This window comes from Stomoxys calcitrans, chromosome 3 (assembly GCF_963082655.1).
Source record: "Stomoxys calcitrans chromosome 3, idStoCalc2.1, whole genome shotgun sequence".
NCBI classification, from domain to species: domain Eukaryota; kingdom Metazoa; phylum Arthropoda; class Insecta; order Diptera; family Muscidae; genus Stomoxys; species Stomoxys calcitrans.
In genome coordinates, this window is record NC_081554.1 from 28,505,413 (window position 1) to 28,530,052 (window position 24,640).

The 24,640-nt window shown below is 39.8% G+C and overlaps 3 protein-coding genes across 3 annotated transcripts in view; 1 reads left to right on the forward strand and 2 right to left on the reverse strand.

The window, feature by feature from the left end:
- The window catches only part of LOC106089478 (uncharacterized), a 239,719-nt gene that overhangs the window by 105,120 nt on the left and 109,959 nt on the right, over nt 1-24,640 (forward strand). The window lies entirely within an intron of this gene.
- Nucleotides 3,702-12,521, reverse strand: LOC106089699 (cytochrome P450 6d1). The gene is made up of 5 exons (XM_059366069.1): nt 11,910-12,521; nt 11,686-11,847; nt 8,157-8,605; nt 7,827-8,075; nt 3,702-3,959 (listed from the first exon to the last, which is right to left on the reverse strand). Exons 1-5 carry the CDS (start codon nt 12,437-12,439, stop codon nt 3,796-3,798), a joined length of 1,554 nt encoding a protein of 517 aa, XP_059222052.1. The 5' UTR covers nt 12,440-12,521; the 3' UTR covers nt 3,702-3,795.
- On the reverse strand, nt 18,496-23,652 carry LOC106089364 (cytochrome P450 6d1). Its single transcript, XM_013255201.2, has 5 exons — nt 23,013-23,652; nt 22,797-22,958; nt 22,292-22,737; nt 21,978-22,226; nt 18,496-18,799 (listed from the first exon to the last, which is right to left on the reverse strand). The coding sequence occupies exons 1-5, from the start codon at nt 23,540-23,542 to the stop codon at nt 18,636-18,638; spliced, it is 1,551 nt and encodes a 516-aa protein (XP_013110655.2). The 5' UTR covers nt 23,543-23,652; the 3' UTR covers nt 18,496-18,635.

The window sequence follows — 24,640 nt, forward strand, 5'->3', positions numbered from 1 at the left end:
GAATATATATATGGGAGCTATATCCAAATCTGAACCGGTTTCTATGAAATTCACCTGTAATGTCACGAGTCATAAGAAAATCCTTCCTGCAAAATTTCGAGAGAATCGGCTAACATATAACCATTTTAATGCATTATTACTGCAAATCGAACGAACATATATATGGAAGCTATATCCAAATCTGAACCGATTTCTATGAAATTCACCTGTAATCCAAAGCTATATTCAAATCTCATCCGATCTTGGCCAAATTAAAGATGGATATCAAAGGACCTAACACAACTCACTGCCCCAAATTTCGGCGAAATCAGACAATAAATGCGCCTTTTATGGGACTAAGACCTTTAATCGAGAGATCGGTCAATGTGGCATCTATATCCAAATCTGTACCGATCTGTGCCATATTGCAAATAAATGTCCAGGGTCCTAACCTTACTCACTGTCCCAAATTTTGGCCACATCGGACAATAAATGCGCCTCTTATTGCAACAAAACCTTAAATCGAAAGATCGGCCTATATGGAAACTATATCCAAATCTGAACCGATCTGGTCCAAATTAAAGAAGGATGTCAAAGGGCCTAACACAACTCACTGTCCCAAAATCGGACAATAAATGCGCCTTTTATGGGCCCATGACCTTAACTGGAGAGATCAGCCTATATGGCAACTATATCCAAATCTGAACCGATCTGGTCCAAATTGAATAAGGATGTCGAAGGGCCTAACACAACTCACTGTCAGCAAGATCGGTTAATAAATGTGGCTTTTATGGGCCTTAGACCCTAAATCGGCGGATCGGTCTATATGGGGGCTATATCAAGATATAGTCCGAGAAAGCCCATCTTCGAACTTAACCTGCTTATGGACAAAAAAAGAATCTGTGCAAAGTTTCAGCTCAATATCTCTCTTTTTAAAGACTGTAGCGTGATTTCAACAGACAGACAGACAGACGAACGGACATGGCTAGATCCTAAGGATCGCAGATTTTTACGCTGATCAAGAATATATATATATTTTATAGGGTCGGCAACGGATATTTCGATGTGTTGCAAACGGAATGACAAAATGAATATACCCCCATCCTTCGGTGGTTGGTATAATAGCCACAACAAAAAACTAAAACAATGATATGATGTCCAAACAAGTAGCGGGGCTTTTTCGAGTTTTATGACTTTTACTACTTCTTATACAAGTTTATGAGGTTTTCGACGTTTACAACTTTTGGACAGTCGAAAACCTAAAAAACCTCTAAGAACAACCCTGTGAATTACCGGCCAATTGCGATATACTCCTCTCTTGTTTAGAGTCTAATGGCCAACTGTATGAGTTCCGCAAAAAACGCTCTACGGGCGACCTCATGACATTTCTTTCGGAACGTTGACGTCGCTCAATCCACCAGTTTGGTGAGAGTACCGTTGTGGCTTGAATATTCCCAAGGCATTTTATAGGGTCTGGCACAATGCACTACTATTTATTGTCGTAGTTAGTGCCGGTAAGGCTTCGCTCGATTTATTTCAAGCTTTCTCAGAGATCGCACTATACGAGTCGTTAAAGATGGGTTCTCATCCAATGAGCATGAATTGACCGCAGGTATATCACAGGACTCTGTCCTTTCTCCCTCTCTTTTCTTATTTTCATCAACGATCTGTTGGGTCAGACATCGAATACGATCTCCCCATTTGCGGCTGATTGTAATCTCTGTCATTCGTACTCATTTGACCAGAGGCCAAGTCTTCGAGAGATTCAGAACAAGAGGCAGATAATGGACGATACACTCTGCCGAGATCTCCGAGTGGGTTGAATGATTCGAGTTGATTTTAGTGCACTGAAGACTCAGTGGTGTTTGTTGTCACAGAAACGATTCGCTGACCCAATACGTTCATCTTTGTCTATCAGCAGTATAAATGTTGAGCAATCTGATGTTCTTGAAGTTCTGGGCATGAAGATACAAAGTGATGTCCGTTGGACTAAACATACATTCGAAGTGTCGAAAGAAGCATTCAAGTGATTAGGCTTCCTTAAGAACTACTGTCAGAACTACTTTACATCTTCTTTACATCTATGCCACTTTCATAAGGCGGAAAATGGAGTACAACTCACATGTATGGGCTGAAGCTTCAAAATCGTCCCTTGGGCAACTGTAAGGTGTACAGAGGAAAGCGATGGCGTTGATTGGAGACAGTAGGGTATCCAACTCTATTGCCTCCCTTAACCATCGTCGTAATGTGGGTTGTTTGGCGCTGTTCTATCGATACTTTCATGGTGTGTGTTCGTCTGGTATTTGTCTTCTTATTCCTGATGTAAGGATGTATGTCAGGGATACTAGACATTCCAGGAACTCACACCCGTTTGTAATTTATTAGCCGTTATCTGAAATGCTTTCTTCATTTCAGAGAGAATTCTTTATCGCCCCGACCGTTCGTATATGGAATCGTCTTCCGGCTAATGTTTGCAAAATTTCGAACGGATATCTTCATTCGCTCGATCGCTATCGTGATTTCCAAAGATGGATGGACCGAGGGACGGACGGACATGGCTAGATCGATGCTGTTGGACGCAACGTTACGGTGAATGAACACATTTCGAACCGAACACTGATTTTGGTAATAAAATTCAATGATTTGCAAGCGTTGCTCGTTAGTAAGTCTATTCATGATGAAATGTCAAAGCATACTGAGCATCTTTCTCTTTGACACCATGTCTGAAATCCCACGTGATCTGTCAAATACTAATGCATGAAAATCCTAACCTCAAAAAAATCACCCTTTATTTGAAACAAGCGAGAATTTTACTGAACATGGACAAAAGATTCCTTGACGATGCCTTTTATGAAATTTATTACTAAATGAAGAACTATTTGTTGATATAAGGATTTTTGGTTAAATTTAACTAAAACGTGCACTCCCATTTTCATTTCTTGAGTTCACAAATACATGCTCGAAACTAAGAACAATTAAATAGACACATAATTCTAATGGTAAGACACTGTCTGTACAAATAGAACATGACAAAGCCGAACAATATAAGCATGGCCCTCTTTAATGAATAGAAGTAAGAAAATATTTTGCTTTTGTTTGATAGCAAATATTGAAGTGGGAAAATTTGTCATTCGAGAATACTATCGCTTCTGAACTGTAAATTTGAAACAGTGTCAACATTATGTTCGGCTTTTTAGGTTTTTGAAGAAATTTTTTGCTATAGATTAACTCACAAATCTTGTTTTGGCATTAATGTTGCCACTGTGTGAAATCTAAAAACGTGCTTAGTTCGGCCAGGCCAAATCTTGGGAATCCACCATCATGTTTGTTTCCTCTCTTTAAAATTTTAGAAATACCGAATTTTAGTGATGACACCGATTAAAGCGAATTTTTGTTTGCAAACTCTAAAAACAGAAATTTGTTGAAAAACTTGGGGGTAAACGCTCTACCCCAAAACCTACCCAAACGGTCTTGTATAACAATTTCAACTATATGGGTACAAGTAGATCGAAAGGTATAATGGATGAGGTAAGATGAAAGTACGAATCTGATATCATTTTTTGAGGGCTAGTGTCTGGAGCCAACCTCTCAAAATTCTCTCAAATGAAGACCATATTTCCTCCGTCTGTGGAAAGGGTCAGCCCGTCTGTGGAAAGCACGCTAACTTTAAATGGAGCAAAGCTAGGTGCTTGAAATTTTGCACATTATTTCATAGACTTTGATTGATTTCTAATATAAATTTTTATTGCTTCTATAATTGTATTTTTTTATAGATTTTTTAAAGACATTAGACTGGCTGCTTGCTATGGCAAGTCATCACCAACGCTTTGATAGATTCACTCGTAAATCATCTTTTGGCACTAATGTTGGTACTGTGTGAAATTTAAATTCGATTTCCTTATGTGGCATTGGTTCTATTTTGAAGTTGGCCAGAATTTTAGCCAAAGCTGTTTGTGTGTTCAAAACACCCATGCGTTGAGCTGAAAAAGAGAAAAGAATAATCAAGAAAAGAAAAACAAAAGAAAATTAACGGAAATAACAAGTGAAAGCGTGCTAAGTTCGGCCGGACCGAATCTTATATACCCTCCACCATGGATCGCATCTGTCGAGTTCTTTTCCCGTCATCTCTTCGTAGGCAAAAAAGGATATAAGAAAAGATTTGCTCTGCTATTAGAGCGATATCAAGATATGGTCCGGTTTGGACCACAATTAAATTATATGTTGGAGACCTGTGTAAAATGTCAGCCAATTCTAATAAGAATTGCGCCGTTTGGGGGCTCAGGAAGTAAAATAGAGCGATCGATTTATATGGGAGCTGTATTAATCTATTGATCGATTCCGACCATATTAGATACGTATGTTGTAGGTCATGAGAGAAGCCGTTGTACAAAATTTCTGCCAAATCGGATGACAATTGCGCCCTCTAGAGGTTCAAGAAGTCGAGATGCCAGATCGGTTTATAAAGCAGCTATATCAGGTTGTAAACCGATTTGAATCACACTAAACACAGTTGTTGGAAGTGATATCAAAACGTGATACGTGCAAAATTTCAGTCAAATCGGATGAGAATTGCGCCCTCTAGAGGCACAAGAAATCAAGACCCAATATCGGTTTATATGGCAGCTATATCAGGTTGTGAACCGATTTGAACCATACTTAGCGCATTTTTTGGAAGTGATACCAAAACAACAGGTGCAAAATTTCAATCAAATCGGACTAGAATTGCGCCCTCTAGAGGCTCTAGAAGTCAGGACCCAAGATCGATTTATATGACAACTATATCAAAACATGGACCGATTTGAACCATTTACAATCCCAACTGACCTACACTAATAAAAAGTATTTGTACAAAATTTTGAGCGGCTAGCTTTACTCCTTCGAAAGTTAGCGTGCTTTCAACAGAAAGACGGACGGACGGTCGGACGGACAGACGGACGGACATGGCTAGATCGACTTAAAATGATATGACGATCAAGAATGTATATACTTTATATGGCTCTCAGACGCATATTTCGAGGTGTTACAAACAGAATGACGAAATAAGTATACCCCCATCCTATGGTGGAGGGTATAACAAGTAATAGCTTACTAGGTTCGGCAGAGGCGAATCAGTGATGGCTTTTGCCAAGTTCTTCGCCCGTCTTCTTTTAATGAACCGATTCGGGCCATACTTATCTTGGCTGTTGGAGACCATAGTGAATACCAATGTACAAAATTGTAACCATATCGTATCAAAATCATACCCTCTCAAAATTATTCCCGCTCAAAAAGTAAGATCGGTTTATATGAGAGCTATATCGGGTTATGAACCGATTCAGACCATATATCAGCTATGTCAGGGTTTACATCGATTCAGGCCATACTTAGCACATATGTTAGGGGACAAAGTTTCAGAGGCTCAAGAAGTCAAGCTCCGAGATCGGTTTATATGGAAGCTATGTCAGGTTATGAACCGATGCAGACCATATTTGGCACGTATATTAGGGGTCATGGAAGAAGTCATTGTGCAAGGTTTCACCAAAATCGGATACAAATTACCCTCTCTAGAAGCTCAAGAAGTCAAGCTCAAAGATCGGTTTATATGGAAGCTATATCAGGTTATGGACCGATTTGAACCATACGTGTCAAATATGGTCCGAATCGGTCCATAGCCTGATATAGCTCCCATATATACCGATCTCCCCATATTACTTCTTGAGACCCTAAAGGGTATAATTCTTACTCGAATTGGCAGAAATTTTATACAATGACTTCTACTGTGGTCTCCAATATTCAGTTCAGACCGGACCTTAACTTGACATCGCTCCAATATTATAGCAATTCCTTTCTTTTATCCTTTGTTTTCCTAGAAAGAGATATCGGGAAAAGAGCTCGAAAAATGCGATCTATGGTGGAGGGTATATAAGATTCGGCCCGGCCGAACTTAGCACGCTTTTACTTGTTTTTACATCATATTAGTATTATACTCCCCAATACCTTTCATTTGAGTCACATATTGTCGCGATGGGTCCACTTTGACTTTGGGTGGTATTTTTGGAGCGATTTGGGCTTGGGACGGCTCCCTAGATACTTGAATCGGACTTTTAATATCATATTCATTCTCTACTCCCGAATATCTTTCATTGGAATCCTATATTATCCCGATCGGTCCACTTTTGATTTTGGGCGCTACACTCTTGTGGTAACGCCTTTGATAGGATCCAAATTTTGACGCCATATACATACGTATTCTATTCCCAAAAAACCTTTCATTTGAGTCCCATATTGTCTCGATCGGTTCACTTCGGTTTTGGCGGTACTTTTGGGATTGGGACGGCTTGGGACCCTATATACTTGTATCATACTCTACCCCCGAATATCTTTCATTGGAGTCCTATATTGTCCCGATCGGTCAACTTTTGGTTTTGGGTGGTAGTTTGGGACGACGCCTTAGGTATTTGGATCCAATTGTTGACACCATTATGTATTCTACTCCCGAAAACCTTTCATTTGAGTCCCATATTGTCCCGATCGATACTTTTGGTTTTGGGCTATATTTTTGGGCGGTTTTGGGCTTGAACCGCTCCCTAAATTCTTGGATCCAACTTTTTATGTTATGTTTACACTTTTCTACAGAATATCTTTCATTGGAGTACTATATTGTCCCGATCGACTCACTTTTGGTTTTGGGCTCTATTTTTGGGCGGTTTTGGTCCTGGGGCGGTCTCCCAGCTAATTGGACCCAACTTTTAATACTATATTCGGACTTAACTCCTAAATTCCTTTCATTTGAGTCCCATATTGTCCCCATCGGTAAATACGTCCTGCTGGGGGTGTGGAGGCCCCTCAGACACCAAGGAGTAAATTTTTATTTCAGCTTTGTACTCTATTTGATACCCATATTACCCAAGGCGGTAAAAGTGTCCTGTTGGGTGGTGTTTTTAGTGGTAGAGGAACCCCCTGACACATAGGGTGACATTTTTATACCAAGTTCGCACTCTACTCTTAAATATTTTTCACATGGTACCCATATTGTCCCCATCGGTAAACATGTCCGTTCGGATGGGTTTTGGAATGAAACGTCCCCCCAAGTTTTTTGACCACAAAATTCTATACCAACATCGTGTTTTGGGGTACCATAGGGTGGCATACAAAATTTCCCTTAATTCGGTGAATGGAATATGATAGTAAGGGAGAAGGTCGCCCCCTCCCCCCAATTCGGTTATCAACAGATTTAGTTCCCTACTTTCATCAGGGGCTCAAACTCTATCATCTGTGACAATATCATGGAAATCGGTTCAGTCATTTTTGAGTCTATACGGAAAAGACAAATAAACAAAGCGCAACAATTTCATTTCCATATAATGGACTAACTGAGCACGGCCCGCTCGCAGCGCCCGATAATGTTTTGTTGGAGAGGAGTACTCTAAATTTGGAAATTTCTGCTTAATTTCAATTTAAAATTTATTCAAATTTTCCCTACGGATTTTTCTACACTCAAATACCTCTTACTTAAACCCCACATTGAAATGGTCAGTAAAAAGTCCTGCTTGAGGATAGAATAGATACCCAGAGACTTGATCCCAAAAGTGGAAGTCAATTTCATGCTCTACTCCCAAAGGTATTTCATTTAAGATCCATATTGCCATGGTCAGTAAATATGTCCGATTTAAGGGGAGATGTATGGTCAGAAGCCGAGATTTTGACATGTTGTTAACGGTATGATAAAATGAAGATACCCCAATCGTCTCTGCAAAGTCTTTTCATACAAATGTAATATACGAGTATATCCAGGGCTACGGAATCTGACCCGAAATCGGAGATGAAGTAAATTTTCTGATCTTTGTCTAATAGTTTTGCAAACTTACCAATGCAATGTCTAGGCCCCTCACCAAAAGGCATATAGGCAACGGGGTTATATTCTAAAGTTTCTTCGGCGAAACGTTCTGGTTTATAAACCTGTGGATTGGGGAAATGCTGAGGATCTCTATGAATGCCCAGCAAAGGTATTATAATTCCGGTGCCCTTGGGTATGACTAATTTGGTATCTGGTACTGGATAATCCTTGGTGCATTGACGATTAAGAAATGGTAAACCAGGATATTTGCGAGTAGTTTCTGAAAATTTAAAACAAAGAATAGAATTAATAAAATGGCTATGGCTTTCATACAGCAACTATGGAAAAATTTGTCTATTACCCTTTACACACATTTGCAAATATTTCATATCCTGTATGGCCTCATATGTCAAACAACCATCCGCTTTCAGGCCATGCTTCTTCAGTATATCATCTACTTCTTTCTGAGCTTTGGCCAATACTTCCGGATACATGGCCATTTCGTAAAGGGTCAATGATGTGGTGGACGCAGTTGTCTCTGACCCAGCAATGTAGAATAAAAATGCATTTGCCGCAATCATATCAATGGACATGGCTTTCAAATTCTCAGCTGTCGATTCTATGCGATGCCAATTGGGATCATTGTCATCGGATATTTTTCCAGTATTTCTCAGTTGTATAAGAAGTTGTAGCAAATCCTTGCGCATAATTCCATGCCTTTCACGAAATTCAATAGTGCGAGCAATAATATCTCGCAGTCCATATGTAACAGAATCTTTAATGCCCAAACGAGCCAATAGGCCGGCCAGACTAGGGAAAGTAAAAGAGAGAGAGAGAGAGGGAGTGTTAAAAATGAAATTTGTCTTTGTATGTTCCGTATAGTCTCAAAAACGGCTGAACCGATTACCTGGAAAGAAACATAGGCTAAATAATTGTTCGATGTCGGACAGGGGACGGACACTTCTCCTTATGCCAAAAACACAACCTAAAATCAAAAGTGGACCGATCAAGACAATATAGGTATCCAATGAAAGGAATTGGAGAGTAGAATACGGGAGGGGCGGACCCTCCCCCTTATCCCAAAAGTCCTACCCAAAAATAAAAGTCGACCGATCGGGAAAATAAGGGATCAAAAGTACAAATTTCATAATAAAAGTTGGGTCCTTGGACCTGGGGGGCCGCCCCAGCCCCAAAACCCCTTAAAATAGGTTTATTTGACGATAATGGCAATATGGGACTCAAATGAAAGGTATTCGGGAGTAGATTACGAATATGGTCAAGAAGTTGGAATGGGCGTTATAATTTGTTGATAACGGAAGTATGGCGGACCCTCCCCTAAATTACAGATTTTGCCCATGAACACTCCACTAAGGAACAGGGGCAAACTTCTCACATATCTATGAGTGCAGTCCGATTGAAGTTTAAGCTCAATGATAAGGGGCCTCCTTTTTATAGCCGAGTCCGAACGGCGAGCCGCAGTGCGACACCTCTTTGGAGAGAAGTTTTACATGGCATAGTACCTCACAAATGTCGCCAGCATTAGGAGGGGAAAACCACCGCTGAACATTTTTTGTGATGGTCTCGCCAGGATTCGAACCCATGCGTTCAGCGACATAGGTGGACATGCTAATCTCTGCGCTACGGTGGCCTCCGCGGACCCTCCCCCGTTACCCCAAAAACACCACCCAAAATCAAAAGTGGACCGATAAGGACATAATGGGTATCAAATGAAAAGTATGCGGGAGAAGTATAGGGGGTCATGACCCCCTATACATGTCAAAGTATAGGGGGTCACCCCACTTCCACAAAAAGGCCCAAAATGGGCACATTAGCCAATCACGGATATATGGGACTAGGTTTGTTTGTTTCGTATAGACTGAATAACGGCGGAACCGATTTTCTTGAAATTTTCGCATATTGTGTAGGTTATCAAAGTATAGAGGGTCACCCCACCCACCAAAAACGCCCAAAATGGGCACATTAGCCAATGACGGATAAATGGGACTCGGTTTGTTTGTGTCGTATAGACTGAAAAACGGCAGAACAGATTTTCTTGAAATCTTCGCATATTGTTTAGGTTGGTCTGCAAGGAAACATATGTTATATACTTTTTCGATATCGTAAGGGGGACGGACCCTCCCCCTTAGCAAAAAACACAACTCAAAATCAAAAGTTGACCGATCGGGACAATATAGGTAGCAAATGAACGGTATTGGAGAGTAGAATTGGAATATGGTAATAGAATTCGAGTCTAAGTACCCATGGGGCCGCCCCAACCCCGAAACTCTCCCAAACAGACATATTGAACGTTCGTTTCAATATGGGGCTCAAATGAAAGGTATTCTGGAATAGATTTCGAATCTGGCATACAAAATCTGATCGAAGTATAGAGGGTCACGCCACCCCTCAAAAACCCCCATTAGACCCATTATGACTATATATTGTAATACTTGGCTGAACCGATTTTCTTAATATTTTTATGGATTGTATACGTTTGTCAGGAAGGAAACATAGGCTATGTAATTTTAAGATATCGGTAGGAGGCGGACCCTCCCTCTTACCCCCAAAAACGCCACCCATATCCGAAAGTGGTGCGATGGGCGCAACAAGGGTATCAAATGAGAGGCACTGGAGACCAGAAAACGAATATGGTATTAAAATTTAGGTCCAAGAACCCAGCCCCCCTTCCCCCCAGCCTTAAACTCCTCTAAACAGATATATTCGAAGTTCATGTCAATATGGGACTCAAATGAAAAGTATTAGGCAGTAGATTACAAATACGACATTAAACATTAAGTCCAAGTAATGGAAGGTCTCCCACCCCCAAATACCCCCAAATGGGCAAATTAGCTGAACATGGATATATGGGTCTCAAATGAAAGGTATGTGGGAGTAGATTACGAATATGACATTCAAATATCCATTCAAGTCTATGTGGCGCTTTTCCTCCTAAATGGGTTACGTCAAATGGGTTATTTGACCCATTATGACAATATGGGACTCAAATGAAAGGTATTTGAGAGTAGAAAATGAATTTGATATCCAATTTTGGAGCCAAGTGTTTTGGGGTATGCCCTAAAGGACCCCCTAAACTAAACTTCATTACCGTTGGGAATAAAGAACGAATCGATATCTATTTTCAGTGCAAAGTGCTCATATTCGCCGGCCATGGCAATATGGGGCTCAAATTAAAGGGATTTGCAAGTGCAGCACGAATTTGATATCCATGTTTGAGTCGAAATGTCTCAGGTGCCATCCCTCCCCCAGAAAGCACTTTCATTACCCTATTTTGAAAGCACCAGGAATCGAGCAGGGGTAAACTTCTCACACATCCATGAGTGCTTTCGGATTCCAGTTGCAACTCAGTGATTAGGGACCTTTTTTTGAAAGCCGAGTCCGGCGAGATCGGCGTCCCGCATTTCATTTTACCCCCTTTGGAGAAAACAACATTAAGAGGGGATAGACATCGCTTTGTCCGATGTTCTCGCTACAATGGCACGAATTCGATGTCCGCATTCAGGGCGTAGTGTCCCCACCCTAAATAGATGTTAGAGAGTTAAAGAAGGCGCAGCGGTGCGGGCGGGAAAATTTTTTAAATCACCATGCATGGCATTGTACCTTGCAAATATCGCCAACATTAAGAGGGGATAGATACCGCTTTGTCCGATGTTCTCGCTACAATGGCACGAATTCGATATCCACATTCAGAGCGAAGTGTCCCCACCCCAAAAAGATATGAGAGAGTTAAAGAAGGCGCAGCGGAGCGGACCCGGTTCGGCTAGTAAATAAATACAAATTTGTGGTTCTTTTGCCACTTCTCATCTGAATATATTTTGTAACATATTTTTTAAGAAGGAAATTCCCCGCTTTTTAACAATTCTTCTACTTACGGTGGATAAATAAAGGCCATCAATCTTCGAAAGCGCAGCAACAGAACAGATTTTTGATTACCGTGCAGATTAATACTTAAAATGCGAAATTCATTGTTGGGCTTGGTAAAGCTGTCTATGTCAAGACCAAAAATAACAGAACCTATGATGTCTACAGCATAGCTGAAAGAAAATCAAATCATATATCTCAGCTAAGGGTATATGGAATTTTTGGTCAGGCTTACGTGGTCATCAATGATTTTATCTCCAAATTGTGAATTTTGCCATCTTCAACCTCTTTGGCAATATAGTTGATCAACTTATTGCCCACCTCATCAATGGTCTCAAACATGGCCTTCAATTTCCCCGATGAAAAGGAAGGCGATAATTTATTTCTCAGTGTATGCCACTTTTGACCTTCCAAATTGAATAGATTTGCTGTTAAGGGATCATATTTCTCATCCACGTGAACCCCTCGATCATGGAAGCTGGCAAAATCTGTTGTCAACACTTTACGAGCCAACTCAGCATCTCTCACCAATAGTGCCGGTTTGGTGAATAAATAACAACCCACCACCTTTTCTTGAAATTTCTCATATAACTCAGCCATAATAAGGCCAAAGTGTTTCTCCTTGCGAAATATTTGCACTAAAGATCCAAAGGGTATTAAAGGTTCATCGGTGGGGAAGCCCAGGCGCTGCCATTTGGAATAGTGGCGTTTAATTAGTAAGTAGAAGGAGGTTATTCCGAGCAGCAGTATTAGTATGGTAATCATTTTTCAAAATGCATTGAATGCCTATCCGCAGTCAAATGGGCAGACGTCTTATCTCGTAGGGGTCGATAATAAAACTGACAAAACTGCTGGTTATCTCTGGGACTTTTACTCAATAGTATTTTGTCTCTCTTTCTAATTGAAAGATTTAGAGAGTAGAAAAGAAATTGTTAGTAGGATGATTCTTATTCTATATGTCTGTCCGAGAAAATGTTTATAGTCACAATTGTAGGTTGGGGGGTAGGGGGGATATACTAATTGTACAGTTTGCCGCCTACTATAGAATGGGGGTATACTCATCTACTCATTTCATTTTTAACTCAAACAAGAAAGAGCGCACTAAGTTCGGTCAGGCCGAATCTTATATACCCTCCATCACGGATCGCATTTGTCGAGAATAATGAATAGGAATTGTTTTGCTATTGGAGCTTTTGCTATTGGAGCTATATCAAGCTATAGTCCTGTTCGAACCATAAATGAATTGAGTGTTGAAGGCCATAGTAGAAGTTATTGGGTAATATTTCAGTCCATTCGGATAAGAATTGCGCCTTGTAGGATCTCAAGAATCGAGAGATCGCTTTATATGGGAGCTGTATCAAGCTATAGATCGCTTTAGACCATATTAGTTACGTATGTTCAAGGTCACCGATTTGAACCATAATTAGCACAGTTGTTAGAAGTCATAACACAATGCAAAATTTCAATCAAATCGGATGAGAATTGCACCCTCTAGTTGCTCAAGAAGTCAAGAACCAAGATCGGTTTATATGGTAGCTATATCAGGTTATTGACAGATTTAAACCAAACTTAGCACAGATGATGGAAGTCATAACAAAATACTTCGTTCAAAATTTCAGCAAAATCGGTTGAGAAACGTGCTTTCTTCTTGCTCAAGAAGTCAAGATCCAAGATCGGTTTGTATGGCAGCTATATTAGGTTTTGGACCGCTTTGAGCCATACATAGAGCAGTTGTTAGAAGTCATCACAAAAAACCTCATGCAGAATTACAGCAAAATTGGATGAAAATTGCGCCCTCTAGTGGCTCAAGAAGTCAAGATCCATGATCGGTTTATATGGTAGCTATATCATGTTATTGCCCGATTTGAACCATACTTGGCACAGTCATAACAAAATACCTCGTACAAAATGTCATCCAAATCGGATAATAATTGTGATCTCTAGCGGCTCAAGAAGTTCGAAATCGGTTTATATGGGAGCTATATAAGGTTTTGAACCGTTATAGACCATAGTTGGCACAGTTGTTAATGGTCAAACCAGGACATTTCACGCAAAATTTCAGCCAAATCGGGTTATACTTGCGCCCTTTATCGGCTCAAGAAGTCAAGATCCAAGATCGGATTATATGCGAGCTATGAACCGATTTTGACCATATTTGGTACAGTTGTTGACGGTCCAACTAAAACTTTCGTACAAAATTTTTATCCAAATCGAATGGTAATGGCTACCTCCAGAGGCTCAAGATATCAAGATCCGAGAAATAAAGAAATCTAGATCAACTTATAAACCGATATGGACTATACTTAGCGCAGTTTTTGGAAGTCAAAATAAAACACTTGGTGCAACATTTCAGCCCAATTGCGCCCTCTAGAGGCTTAAAAAAATTAAGATCCAGAATCAGTTTATATGTCAGCTTTATCAAAACATTGACCAATATAGCCCACTAGCCGAACCGGGCCCGCTTCCCTACGCCTTCTTTAACTCTCTCTCATATCTTTTTAGGGTGGGGACACTTCGCCCTGAATGTGGATTTCGAATTCGAGCCATTGTAGCCTATAACGCTGAACGCGTTTGAATCCTGGCGAGAACATCGAATAAAGCGGTGGTTATCCCATCTTAGTGTTGGCGAGATTTGCGAGGTACAATGCCATGCATGGTCGTTTAAAAAATTTTCCCCAAAGAGGTGTCGCAATTCGGGACACTGTTTAGACTCGGCTATGAAAAAAAATTAAACATTGAGTTTAACTTGATTCGAAAATCACTCATCGATGTACGAGAAGTTTGCCCCTGCTTGGTTCCTGGTGTTTTTAAATATTTGGGTAATGAGAAGTGCTTTTAGGGGAGACATGGCACCTCAGACATTTCGACTCAAATATGAATATCAAATTCGTGCTGCACTTCCAAATCCCTTTAATTTGAGCCCCATATTGGCATGGCCGGCAAATTTGAAGTTCACGTAAAGGGGGTGCTTTAGAGCGTACCCCAAAACACTTGGCTCAAAAAATTGGATATCAAATTCGTTTTCTACTCTCAAATACCTTTTATTTGAGTCCCATATTGTCATAATGGGTCAAATAACCCATTTGACGTAACTTTAGGAGTAGAAGCGCCACCTAGACTTGAACGCAAATTTTAATGTCATATTCGTAATCTACTCCCTAATACCTTTCATTTGAGTTCCATATAGCCATGGTTGGCTCATATGCCCATTTGGGGGTATTTGGGGGTGGGCAACCTCCCATTACTTGGACCTAATGTTTTGTGCCATATTTGTAATCTACTGCCTAATACTTTTCATTTGAGTCCCATATTGACATGAACTTCGAATATATCTGCTTAGAGGAGTTTTGGGATTGGGGGCCCTCGGGGTGCTTGGACCCAAATTTTAATACCATATTCGTTTTCTGGTCTCCAATACCTTTCATTTGATACCCTTATTGTGCCCATCCGACCAATTTTGGATATGGGTGGCGTTTTTGGGGTAAAGGGAAGGGCCCGCTTCCTACCGATATCTAAAAATTATATAGCTTGTGTTTCCTTCCACACAAACGTACACAATCTATGAAAATTTTAAGAAAATCTCTTCAGCGAACTATCATATAGTCATAATGGCGTTTTTGAGGGATGGCTTGACCCCCTATACTTCGATCTGATTTTGTATGCCAGATTCTACTGCCAAATACCTTTCATGCGAGCCCCATATTGAAATGAACGTCCAATATGTCTGTTTGGGGTTGGGGCGGCCCGATGGGTACTTGACTCAAATTTTAATACCATATTCGTATTCTACTCTTCAACACCTTTCATTGGGTACCAATATGTAGACCAGTCGGTCAACTTTTGATTTTGGGTGATCTTTTTGGGTAATGGGGGAGGGTCCGTCCCCCTTCCCATATCGAAATATTATATAGCCTATATTTCCATCCAGAACAACCTACACAATATGCGAAAATTTCGAGAAAATCGGTTCTGCCGTCTTTTAGTCTATACGGAACAAACAAACCGAGTGCCATATATCCGTGATTTTGTATGGCAGATGCGAAATCTACTGCCGCATACCTTTCATGCGAGCCCCATATTGAAATGAACGTCCAATATGTCTGTTTGGGAAGTTTTGGGGTTGGGACGGCCCGATGGGTACTTAAACTCAAATTTCAATACAATATTCGTATTCTATTCTCCAATACCTTTCATTGAGTACCTATATCGTCGTTTTTTTTGATTGTGGCTGGTGTTTTCGTGTAATGGGGGAAGGTCCGTCCCCCTTCCGATAGCCTATGTTTCCATCCCGACCAACCTACACAATATGCGAAAATTTCGAGAAAATTGGTTCTGCCGTCTTTTAGTCTATACGGAACAAACAAACCGAGTGCCATATATCCGTGATTGGCTAATGTGCCCATTTTTGGCGTTTTTGTGGGGGTGGGATGACCCCCTACACTTCGATATGAATTTGTATGCCAGATTCGTTATTTATTCCCGCATACTTTTTATTTGATACCCATATTGTCCTTATCGGTCCACTTTTGATTTTGGGTGGTGTTTTTGGGGCAAATAAGGTGGAGGGTTCGCCCGCTTCCGTTATCCATAAGTTATAAAGCCTATTCCTACTTCCTGACCATATTCGTAATCTACTCCGGAATACCTTTCATTTGAGTCCAAGATGGTCATTATCGTCAAATAAACCTATTTTAAGGGGTTTTGGGTCTGGGGCGACCCCCAGGTACTTGAACCCAACTTTTATTATGAAATTCGTACTCTACTCTTGAAAACCTTTCATTTGAATTCCATAGTGTGCCGATCGGTCCATTTTTATACCCTCCACCATAAGATGGGGGGTATACTAATTTCGTCATTCTGTTTGTAACTACTCGAAATATTCGTCTGAGACCCCATAAAGTATATATATTCTTGATCGTCGTGAAATTTTATGTCGATTTAGCCTTGTCCGTCCGTCTGTCCGTCCGTCCGTCCGTCTGTCTGTCGAAAGCATGCTAACTTCCGAAGGAGTAAAGCTAGCCGCTTGAAATTTTGCACAAATACTTCTTATTAGTGTAGGTCGGTTGGTATTGTAAATGGGCCATATCGGTCCATGTTTTGATATAGCTGCCATATAAACCGATCTTGGGTCTTGACTTCTTTAGCCTCTAGAGAGCGCAATTCTTATCCGATTGGAATGAAATTTTACACGACGTGTTTTGTTATGATATCCAACAACTGTGCCATGTATAGTTCAAATTGGTCCATAACCTGATATAGCTGCCATATCAACCGATCTTGGGTCTTGACTTCTTGAGCCTCTAGAGAGCGCAATTCTTATCCGATTGGAATGAAATTTTGCACGACGTGTTTTGTTATGATATCCAACAACTGTGCCAAGTATAGTTCAAATCGGTCCATAACCTGATATAGCTGCCATATAAACCGATCTTGGGTCTTGACTTCTTGAGCCTCTAGAGGACGCAATTCTTATCCGATTGGAATGAAATTTGGCACCACGTATTTTGTTATGATATCCAACAATTGTGTCGAGTATGGTTCAAATCGGTCCATAACGTGATATAGCTGCCACATAAACCGATCTTGGGCCTTGACTTCTTGAGCCTCTAGAGGACGCAATTCTTATCCGATTGGGATGAATTTTTGCACGTAGTATTTTGTTATGATATCCAAACTCTGTGCCAAGTGTGGTTCAAATCGGTTCATAACCTGATATAGCTGTCATATAAACAGATATGGGGACTTGACTTCTTGAGCTTCTAGAGGGCGCAATTCCTATCCGATTTGGCTGAAATTTTGCATGACGTATTTTTTTCTTAATTTCAACAACTGTGTCAAATAAGCTTCAAATTGGTTCTTAACCTGATATAGCTGCCATAGAAACCCATCTGGGATTTTGACTTCTTGACCCTCTAGAGGTCGCAATTATTATCCGATTTGCCAGAAATTTTGTACGACGGATTCTCTCATGACCATCAACATACGTGTTTATTATGGTCTAAATCGGTCTATAACCCGATACAGCTCCCATGTAAATCGTTCTCTCTATTTTACTTCGTGAGCCCCAATGGGCGCAATTCTTATACGAATTGGCTGAAATTTTACACAGGTCTCCAACATATAATTTAATTGTGGTCCAAACCGGACCATATCTTGATATCGTTTTAATAGCAGAGCAACTCTTTTCTTATATCCTTTTTTGCCTAAGAAGAGATGCCGGGAAAAGAACTCGACAAATGCGATCCATGGTGGAGGGTATATAAGATTCGGCCCGGCCGAACTTAGCACGCTTTTACTTGTTATTTTTGGGTAGTACTTTTGGGGTAAGAGGCTCAAATCTCAAATCTCAAAATTAGGACCAAATTTGTTTCAGTGTAGGGACAAGTGTCTGGGAATACTTCACTTCCAAAAATCGGTACTTTGCCTTATGCAGGCAGCTGAGATGTAAACCGATGGTCGAATTTGAATAACTGGACGCTAGAGGGCAAAATGTTAGAGAGATTATAAGTTTACTTTAACAACCTGTATCTCAACCTGTATTGAAGTCGTCATATGAAGATATCACTATGTCTTATTCTACTAATGTCTAGAACAATTTGTACTAATTAATACAATAGTTGTGCACTTATATTGCCATTTGTACCACTGTGCATCGATTATAGCTGCTCAATTGTTTTTCTTTTATTATATTTAATCTCTCTTCCCTTATAGAACAATGCAAGTAAGACAATTGAATTGCAAATTCTGATTGCAAAATTTGACAACGTCACTATGACGTAACCTCTCTTAAGTTTGCAACAACAACAAAAATAATTCTGTGGTTGTTTTGATTGATATAAGTCATTTTTATTAGTAAATCTACAATGATGACAAGCATAATGTTATCATTTCACACCTATGATGAGTGATGAATGTATGCACAATTATATAAATTTCTGTAGGTAAACATCGACGTTAAGTTTTATCGTCTCTTCGAAAGTGTTATGTGTAGACCATCTTTGGGCACTAAAACGGGGGCTGTGTGAAACATAAACTCAACTTCTTTGCGTGGCATTGTTTCAATGTTGAAATTTGCTAACATTTTCACAAGGGCCGCTTTGCTGTTGAGAATACCCATGCGTTGAGCTGAAAGGAAATTGAAATAACCAAAGAATCAATGAGACATTTTACAATAGGAGAGTATAATGACCCACTATAAACAAGTTAAAGCGCGTTAAGTTCAGCCGGACCGAATCTTATATATCCTCCACCAAGGATCGCATTCGTCAAGTTCTTTGTCTGGTATCTCTTGATAGGCAAACAAAGGATAATGGATAAGAATTGCTATGCTTTTGTAGCTATACCAGGTTATGGACGGATTCAACCCCTACTTGGTTTGGATATTGTAGACCATAGTAGAAATCATTGTACGGAATTTCGGCCAAATCGCAAAAGAATTAGGCCTTCTAAAGGCTCAAGAAATAAAATCCGTGGACCGGTTTCTATAGGAGCTATTGGGTTGCCCAAAAAGTAGTTGCGGATTTTTTAAAAGAAAGTAAATGCATTTTTAATAAAACTTAGAATGAACTTTAATCAAATATACTTTTTTTACACTTTTTTTCTAAAGCAAGCTAAAAGTAACAGCTGATAACTGACAGATAACTGACAGGGACCTCCTTTTTATAGCCGAGTCCGAACGGCGTGCCGCAGTGCGACACCTCTTTGGAGAGAAGTTTTACATGGCATAATACCTCACAAATGTTGCCAGCATTAGGAGGGGAAAACCACCGGTGAACATTTTTTCCTTGTTGGGTCTCAGACCAATATTTCGATGTGTTAAAGCGGAATGACGAAAATAGTATACCCCCACCTTATGGCGGAGGTATAAAGAGAATCTCTGCAAAGTTTCAGCTCAATATATACAGTTTTAAAGCCTATAGCGTGATTTCAATAGGCAGGGTGACAGACGGACGGACATGGCAAGTTGGTCTTAGATTTTTACGACAACCAAAATAAATATTTCGATGTATTGTAAACAGAAAGACAAAAGTCAGGCGGAGCCAACTATAGAATGCTGCACACTACCATTTTCAAGCAAACTTGTTGCGAGGTTATGCCTTATCTGTTCAGATTTGGATTTTGAATACCTTTAAGGATAATTAATAGGACCAGTTGCAAGATTTTGTAACGCTCAGACCTAAAATGTGGCAACTGTACGACTGAAAGTGCATTTTTACGGGAGTTAAGAAAGTCTCAGCCAATTTTGATGAAATTGTCCTCATGCATTGATGTGTCAATAAAAAAAATCACTTACTAAATTTTAATGAAAATCGGACTGAAATTGTCGCTACTTCAGTCATTAAAGAGCCAGAGAGTTATATCTAAATCTACACCGTTTTGGTAAAATATCCCTGAAGTATTCAGATAGGTAACACAACTATATACTTATTTATATGGGACCTGTACTTTGATTTCAACAATACATGGACTCACAAACGGAGATGACTCAATGGAATCAGAAAGAATTCCTGAAGTCTATCGTTATATTCCTCTTTATTTTATCTCTTCTTTTGTCTTGCATTTAAACAAATGGTTGTTTGTAAGTTTTTCCATGATGAAATGGCAGAGTACACGGAACACTTTTCAATTTCACAAATGACATTTGGACAAAATTTCAACCGGGGCTGCCATCCCGAAAAACTTAACTCATAAAAAATCATAATTTACTTTGCATCACGGTAGTGGTGTAGATTATAACAAGAAACAAGTGAAACCGTGATAAGTTCGGTCGGGGCGAATCTTATAAACCCTCTACAATGGATCACATTTGCCAAGTTCTTTGCCTGTTTAGGTTAACAAACAAAAATTGCCACGCTATAGCAGGTAATAAACCCATTGTTGAAAACCATAGTAGGAGTCATTGTGCGAAATTTCAGCCAAAGCCGTTAACAATTGCGCCTTATAGGGGCTCAAGAAGAAAAATCGGAAGACAGGTTTATGTAGGAGCTATATCAGGTTATGGACCGATTCACACCGTTTTTAGCAGGTATATTAAAAATCATAAGAGAAGAGGTTATACAAAATTTCAGCTAAATCAGATAAGAATTGCGCCCCATAAAGGTCAAGAAGTTAAGAACCCAGTTCGGTTTATATGACAGCTATATCAGGTTATGCACCCATATTTGGCACAGTTGTTGGAAATCATCAACAAAACACCTCATGCAAAATTTCAGCCAAATCGGTTAAGAATTGCGTGCTCTAGAAGGCTCAAGAAGTCATGACCCCAGATCGGTTTATATGACAGCTATATTAGGTTATAGACCGATAACAAAACACGTTATGCCAAATTTCAACCGAATCGAACTAAAATGGCGACTTCCAGGAGCTCAAGAAGTCAAATCGGGATATCGTGTTTATATGGGAGCTATATCTAAATCTGAACCGATATGGTCCATTTGAAATCGCCAACGACCTACATCAATTTTAAGTATCTGTGCCAGCTTTACGCGTTCCACCGCTAACGTGATTTCGACAAATAGACGGACGCACATGGCTAGATCGATTCAAAATGTCGAGACGATTTAGAATATAAAGGGTGATTTTTTTGAGGTTAGGATTTTCATGCATTAATATTTGACAGATCACGTGGGATTTCAGACATGGTGTCAAAGAGAAAGATGCTCAGTATGCTTTGACATTTCATCATGAATAGACTTACTAACGAGCAACGCTTGCAAATCATTGAATTTTATTACCAAAATCAGTGTTCGGTTCGAAATGTGTTCATTCACCGTAACGTTGCGTCCAACAGCATCTTTGAAAAAATACGGTCCAATGATTCCACCAGCGTACAAACCACACCAAACAGTGCATTTTTCGGGATGCATGGGCAGTTCTTGAACGGCTTCTGGTTGCTCTTCACTCCAAATGCGGCAATTTTGCTTATTTACGTAGCCATTCAACCAGAAATGAGCCTCATCGCTGAACAAAATTTGTCAAAATTTGAACACATTTCGAACCGAACACTGATTTTGGTAATAAAATTCAATGATTTGCAAGCGTTGCTCGTTAGTAAGTCTATTCATGATGAAATGTCAAAGCATACTGAGCATCTTTCTCTTTGACACCATGTCTGAAATCCCACGTGATCTGTCAAATACTAATGCATGAAAATCCTAACCTCAAAAAAATCACCCTTTATATACTTTATGGGGGTTTAGACGAATATTTCGAGGGTATAATACCCCATCCTATGGTATTATACCCAATACCATAGGATGGGGGGTATTTTCAAGGCAAAAATTCTTCACCCATAGAATCTTACCTATACAATGTCTAGGTCCTTCACCAAATGGCATATAAGCCACAGGATCATAGTCTTTAGAGTCATCGGCATAACGCTCCGGCTTATAGTCCATGGGATTGGGAAAATATTGAGGATCTCTGTGCATGGCCAACAAGGATATAATAATTCCGGTACCCTTTGATATGGTCAGGTTCGAATCAGGCACTTGGTACTCTTGAGTGCATTTGCGATTGAGGAAAGGCAAAGCGGGATATTTGCGGGTAGTTTCTGGAATGTGGAAAACAAAGCTATAAAATCTCTTACTAATTAAACCAAAGAAAAAAATAACAAACCTTTAACACACAAATCCAAATATTTCATATCCTGTATGGCCTCATAAGTTAATTGCCCATCTGGCTTAAGATCATGCTTCTGCAGTATCTCATCAACCTCTTTTTGGGCTTTGGCCAATATTTCTGGATACATGGCCATTTCATAGAGTGTAAATGATATGGTAGCAGCTGTGGTCTCTGAACCCGCTACATAGAATAGGAATGAATTTGCGGCTATCATATCAATGGACATGTAAGCTTTTGTATGTTCAGATTTGGCTTTCGTGGCTTGCCATTTGTCATTTTCTGAAATTTGGCCTGTATTTTTTAGCTCTATGAAAAGCTGTAGCAAATCTTTGCGGATAACACCATTTTTTTCCCGAAACTCAATGGTATGTTGGATGATATCTCTAAGGCGTTGGGTGACGGGATCATGTACCCCCAGAAGGGATAACAATTTAGCTGCACTGTAAAAGTTGGCTTTTAAGGGATTCAATCATAGGTGTTTTGTGTTTAAACTACTTACGGTGGACACACAAAATTCATCAAATTACGCAAACGCTGTATGGTGGGAGCATTTTCTTGGCCCACCAAACGATCACTCAATTCGCGAAATTCATTGCCAGGATTTGAGAAGCTGTCCACATCCAAACCAAAGATAACCGATCCTATGATGTCTACGGCATAGCTATAGGCGAAATAAAATCAGTTATTTAGTTGCATTTCATTTGGAACAACTTACGTTGTCATCACTGTTTTAATATTCAAATTGTGGCTTTGACCATCCTCCAGAGTATTGGCCAAATATTTGATCATCTTATCACCCACTTCGTCCACAGTCTCAAACATTGCCTTTAGTTTCCCCGAAGAAAATGAAGGTGCCAATTTAGTTCTTAATGTACGCCATGATTGCCCTTCCAAATTGAAGAGATTCGCTGAGAAAGGATCATTCTTTTCATCCACATATATGCCGCGATCATGGAAACTTCCGAAATCCGAGGTCAAAATTTGGCGCACCAGTTCAGCATCTCTCACCAATAGCGAGGGTTTGAAGAACATATAAATGCCCACTACCTTATCGGCTGCAAATTTCTCATAGAGGTCTGCCATGATCAGGCCAAAGTGTCGTTCTTTGCGAAATACTTTGGTCAGAGATCCATAAGGTATCACAGGTTCATCGGTGGCCAATCCCAAACGCTGCCATTTGGAGTAATGACGTTTGATGAGTACATACAGGGCAGACACACCCAGTATCAATAGAATTGTCAGCATTGTTTGTGAAGAGTAGCTGTAGCTGCTGTAGTTGTTGCACTGGCGCACGTCTTATCTAGAATGCGTTTCGTTAAACACTGAATGTATGAATTGCTTGCCAAGTAGCCTGTCTGGTCTGGTAAAATATTTCAAAATAAAGGGTGATTTTTTTGAGGTTAGGATTTTCATGCATTAGTATTTGACAGATCACGTGGGATTTCAGACATGGTGTCAAAGAGAAAGATGCTCAGTATGCTTTGACATTTCATCATGAATAGACTAACTAACGAGCAACGCTTGCAAATCATTGAATTTTATTACCAAAATCAGTGTTCGGTTCGAAATGTGTTCAAATTTTGACAAATTTTGTTCAGCGATGAGGCTCATTTCTGGTTGAATGGCTACGTAAATAAGCAAAATTGCCGCATTTGGAGTGAAGAGCAACCAGAAGCCGTTCAAGAACTGCCCATGCATCCCGAAAAATGCACTGTTTGGTGTGGTTTGTACGCTGGTGGAATCATTGGACCGTATTGCTGTTGGACGCAACGTTACGGTGAATGAACACATCTCGAACCGAACACTGATTTTGGTAATAAAATTCAATGATTTGCAAGCGTTGCTCGTTAGTAAGTCTATTCATGATGAAATGTCAAAGCATACTGAGCATCTTTCTCTTTGACACCATGTCTGAAATCCCACGTGATCTGTCAAATACTAATGCATGAAAATCCTAACCTCAAAAAAATCACCCTTTACTATGGCGTTGTTGTTGTTATTTCAAGATGTCTGAGGAATGATAGGAGCAAAGTTTAAATTATTTTTAAATGTCATTATCATTAAGACAGTGACATTCGAAAAATCTTCGACTAAAATAGAATCATTAAAGTTATGAGAACAACATCGATTGATTTACTTTGCTTAGGGTTATCAACTGACCAAAATATTCTAGGTATGGAAAAATATGTTAAAAGTCTTCATATGTCTGTATGTCATTAAGGTGGACCGCTAGATTTTTTGTTTGGGCTCCTTAAATACGTAAATTTGTATGATTGTTGCAAAAACAACATTAGATGAATAGCTAAATCATACACAGATCAACGTTAATATCGACGAACATAT

Bases quoted from the DNA above. Each gene is read 5' to 3' on its own strand.
- LOC106089699 (XM_059366069.1), bottom strand. From the start codon at position 12,439: ATGATTACCATACTAATACTGCTGCTCGGAATAACCTCCTTCTACTTA. The intron at 11,848-11,909 runs GTAAGCCTGACC...ATTTTCTTTCAG, and splicing joins ATAAAATCATTGATGACCAC to CTATGCTGTAGACATCATAG. The intron at 8,606-11,685 runs GTAAGTAGAAGA...TACTTTCCCTAG, and splicing joins ATGGCCTTTATTTATCCACC to TCTGGCCGGCCTATTGGCTC.
- LOC106089364 (XM_013255201.2), bottom strand. From the start codon at position 23,542: ATGCTGACAATTCTATTGATACTGGGTGTGTCTGCCCTGTATGTACTC. The intron at 22,959-23,012 runs GTAAGTTGTTCC...TTTCGCCTATAG, and splicing joins ATTAAAACAGTGATGACAAC to CTATGCCGTAGACATCATAG. The intron at 18,800-21,977 runs GTAAGATTCTAT...ATTTCCTTTCAG, and splicing joins AGGACCTAGACATTGTATAG to CTCAACGCATGGGTATTCTC.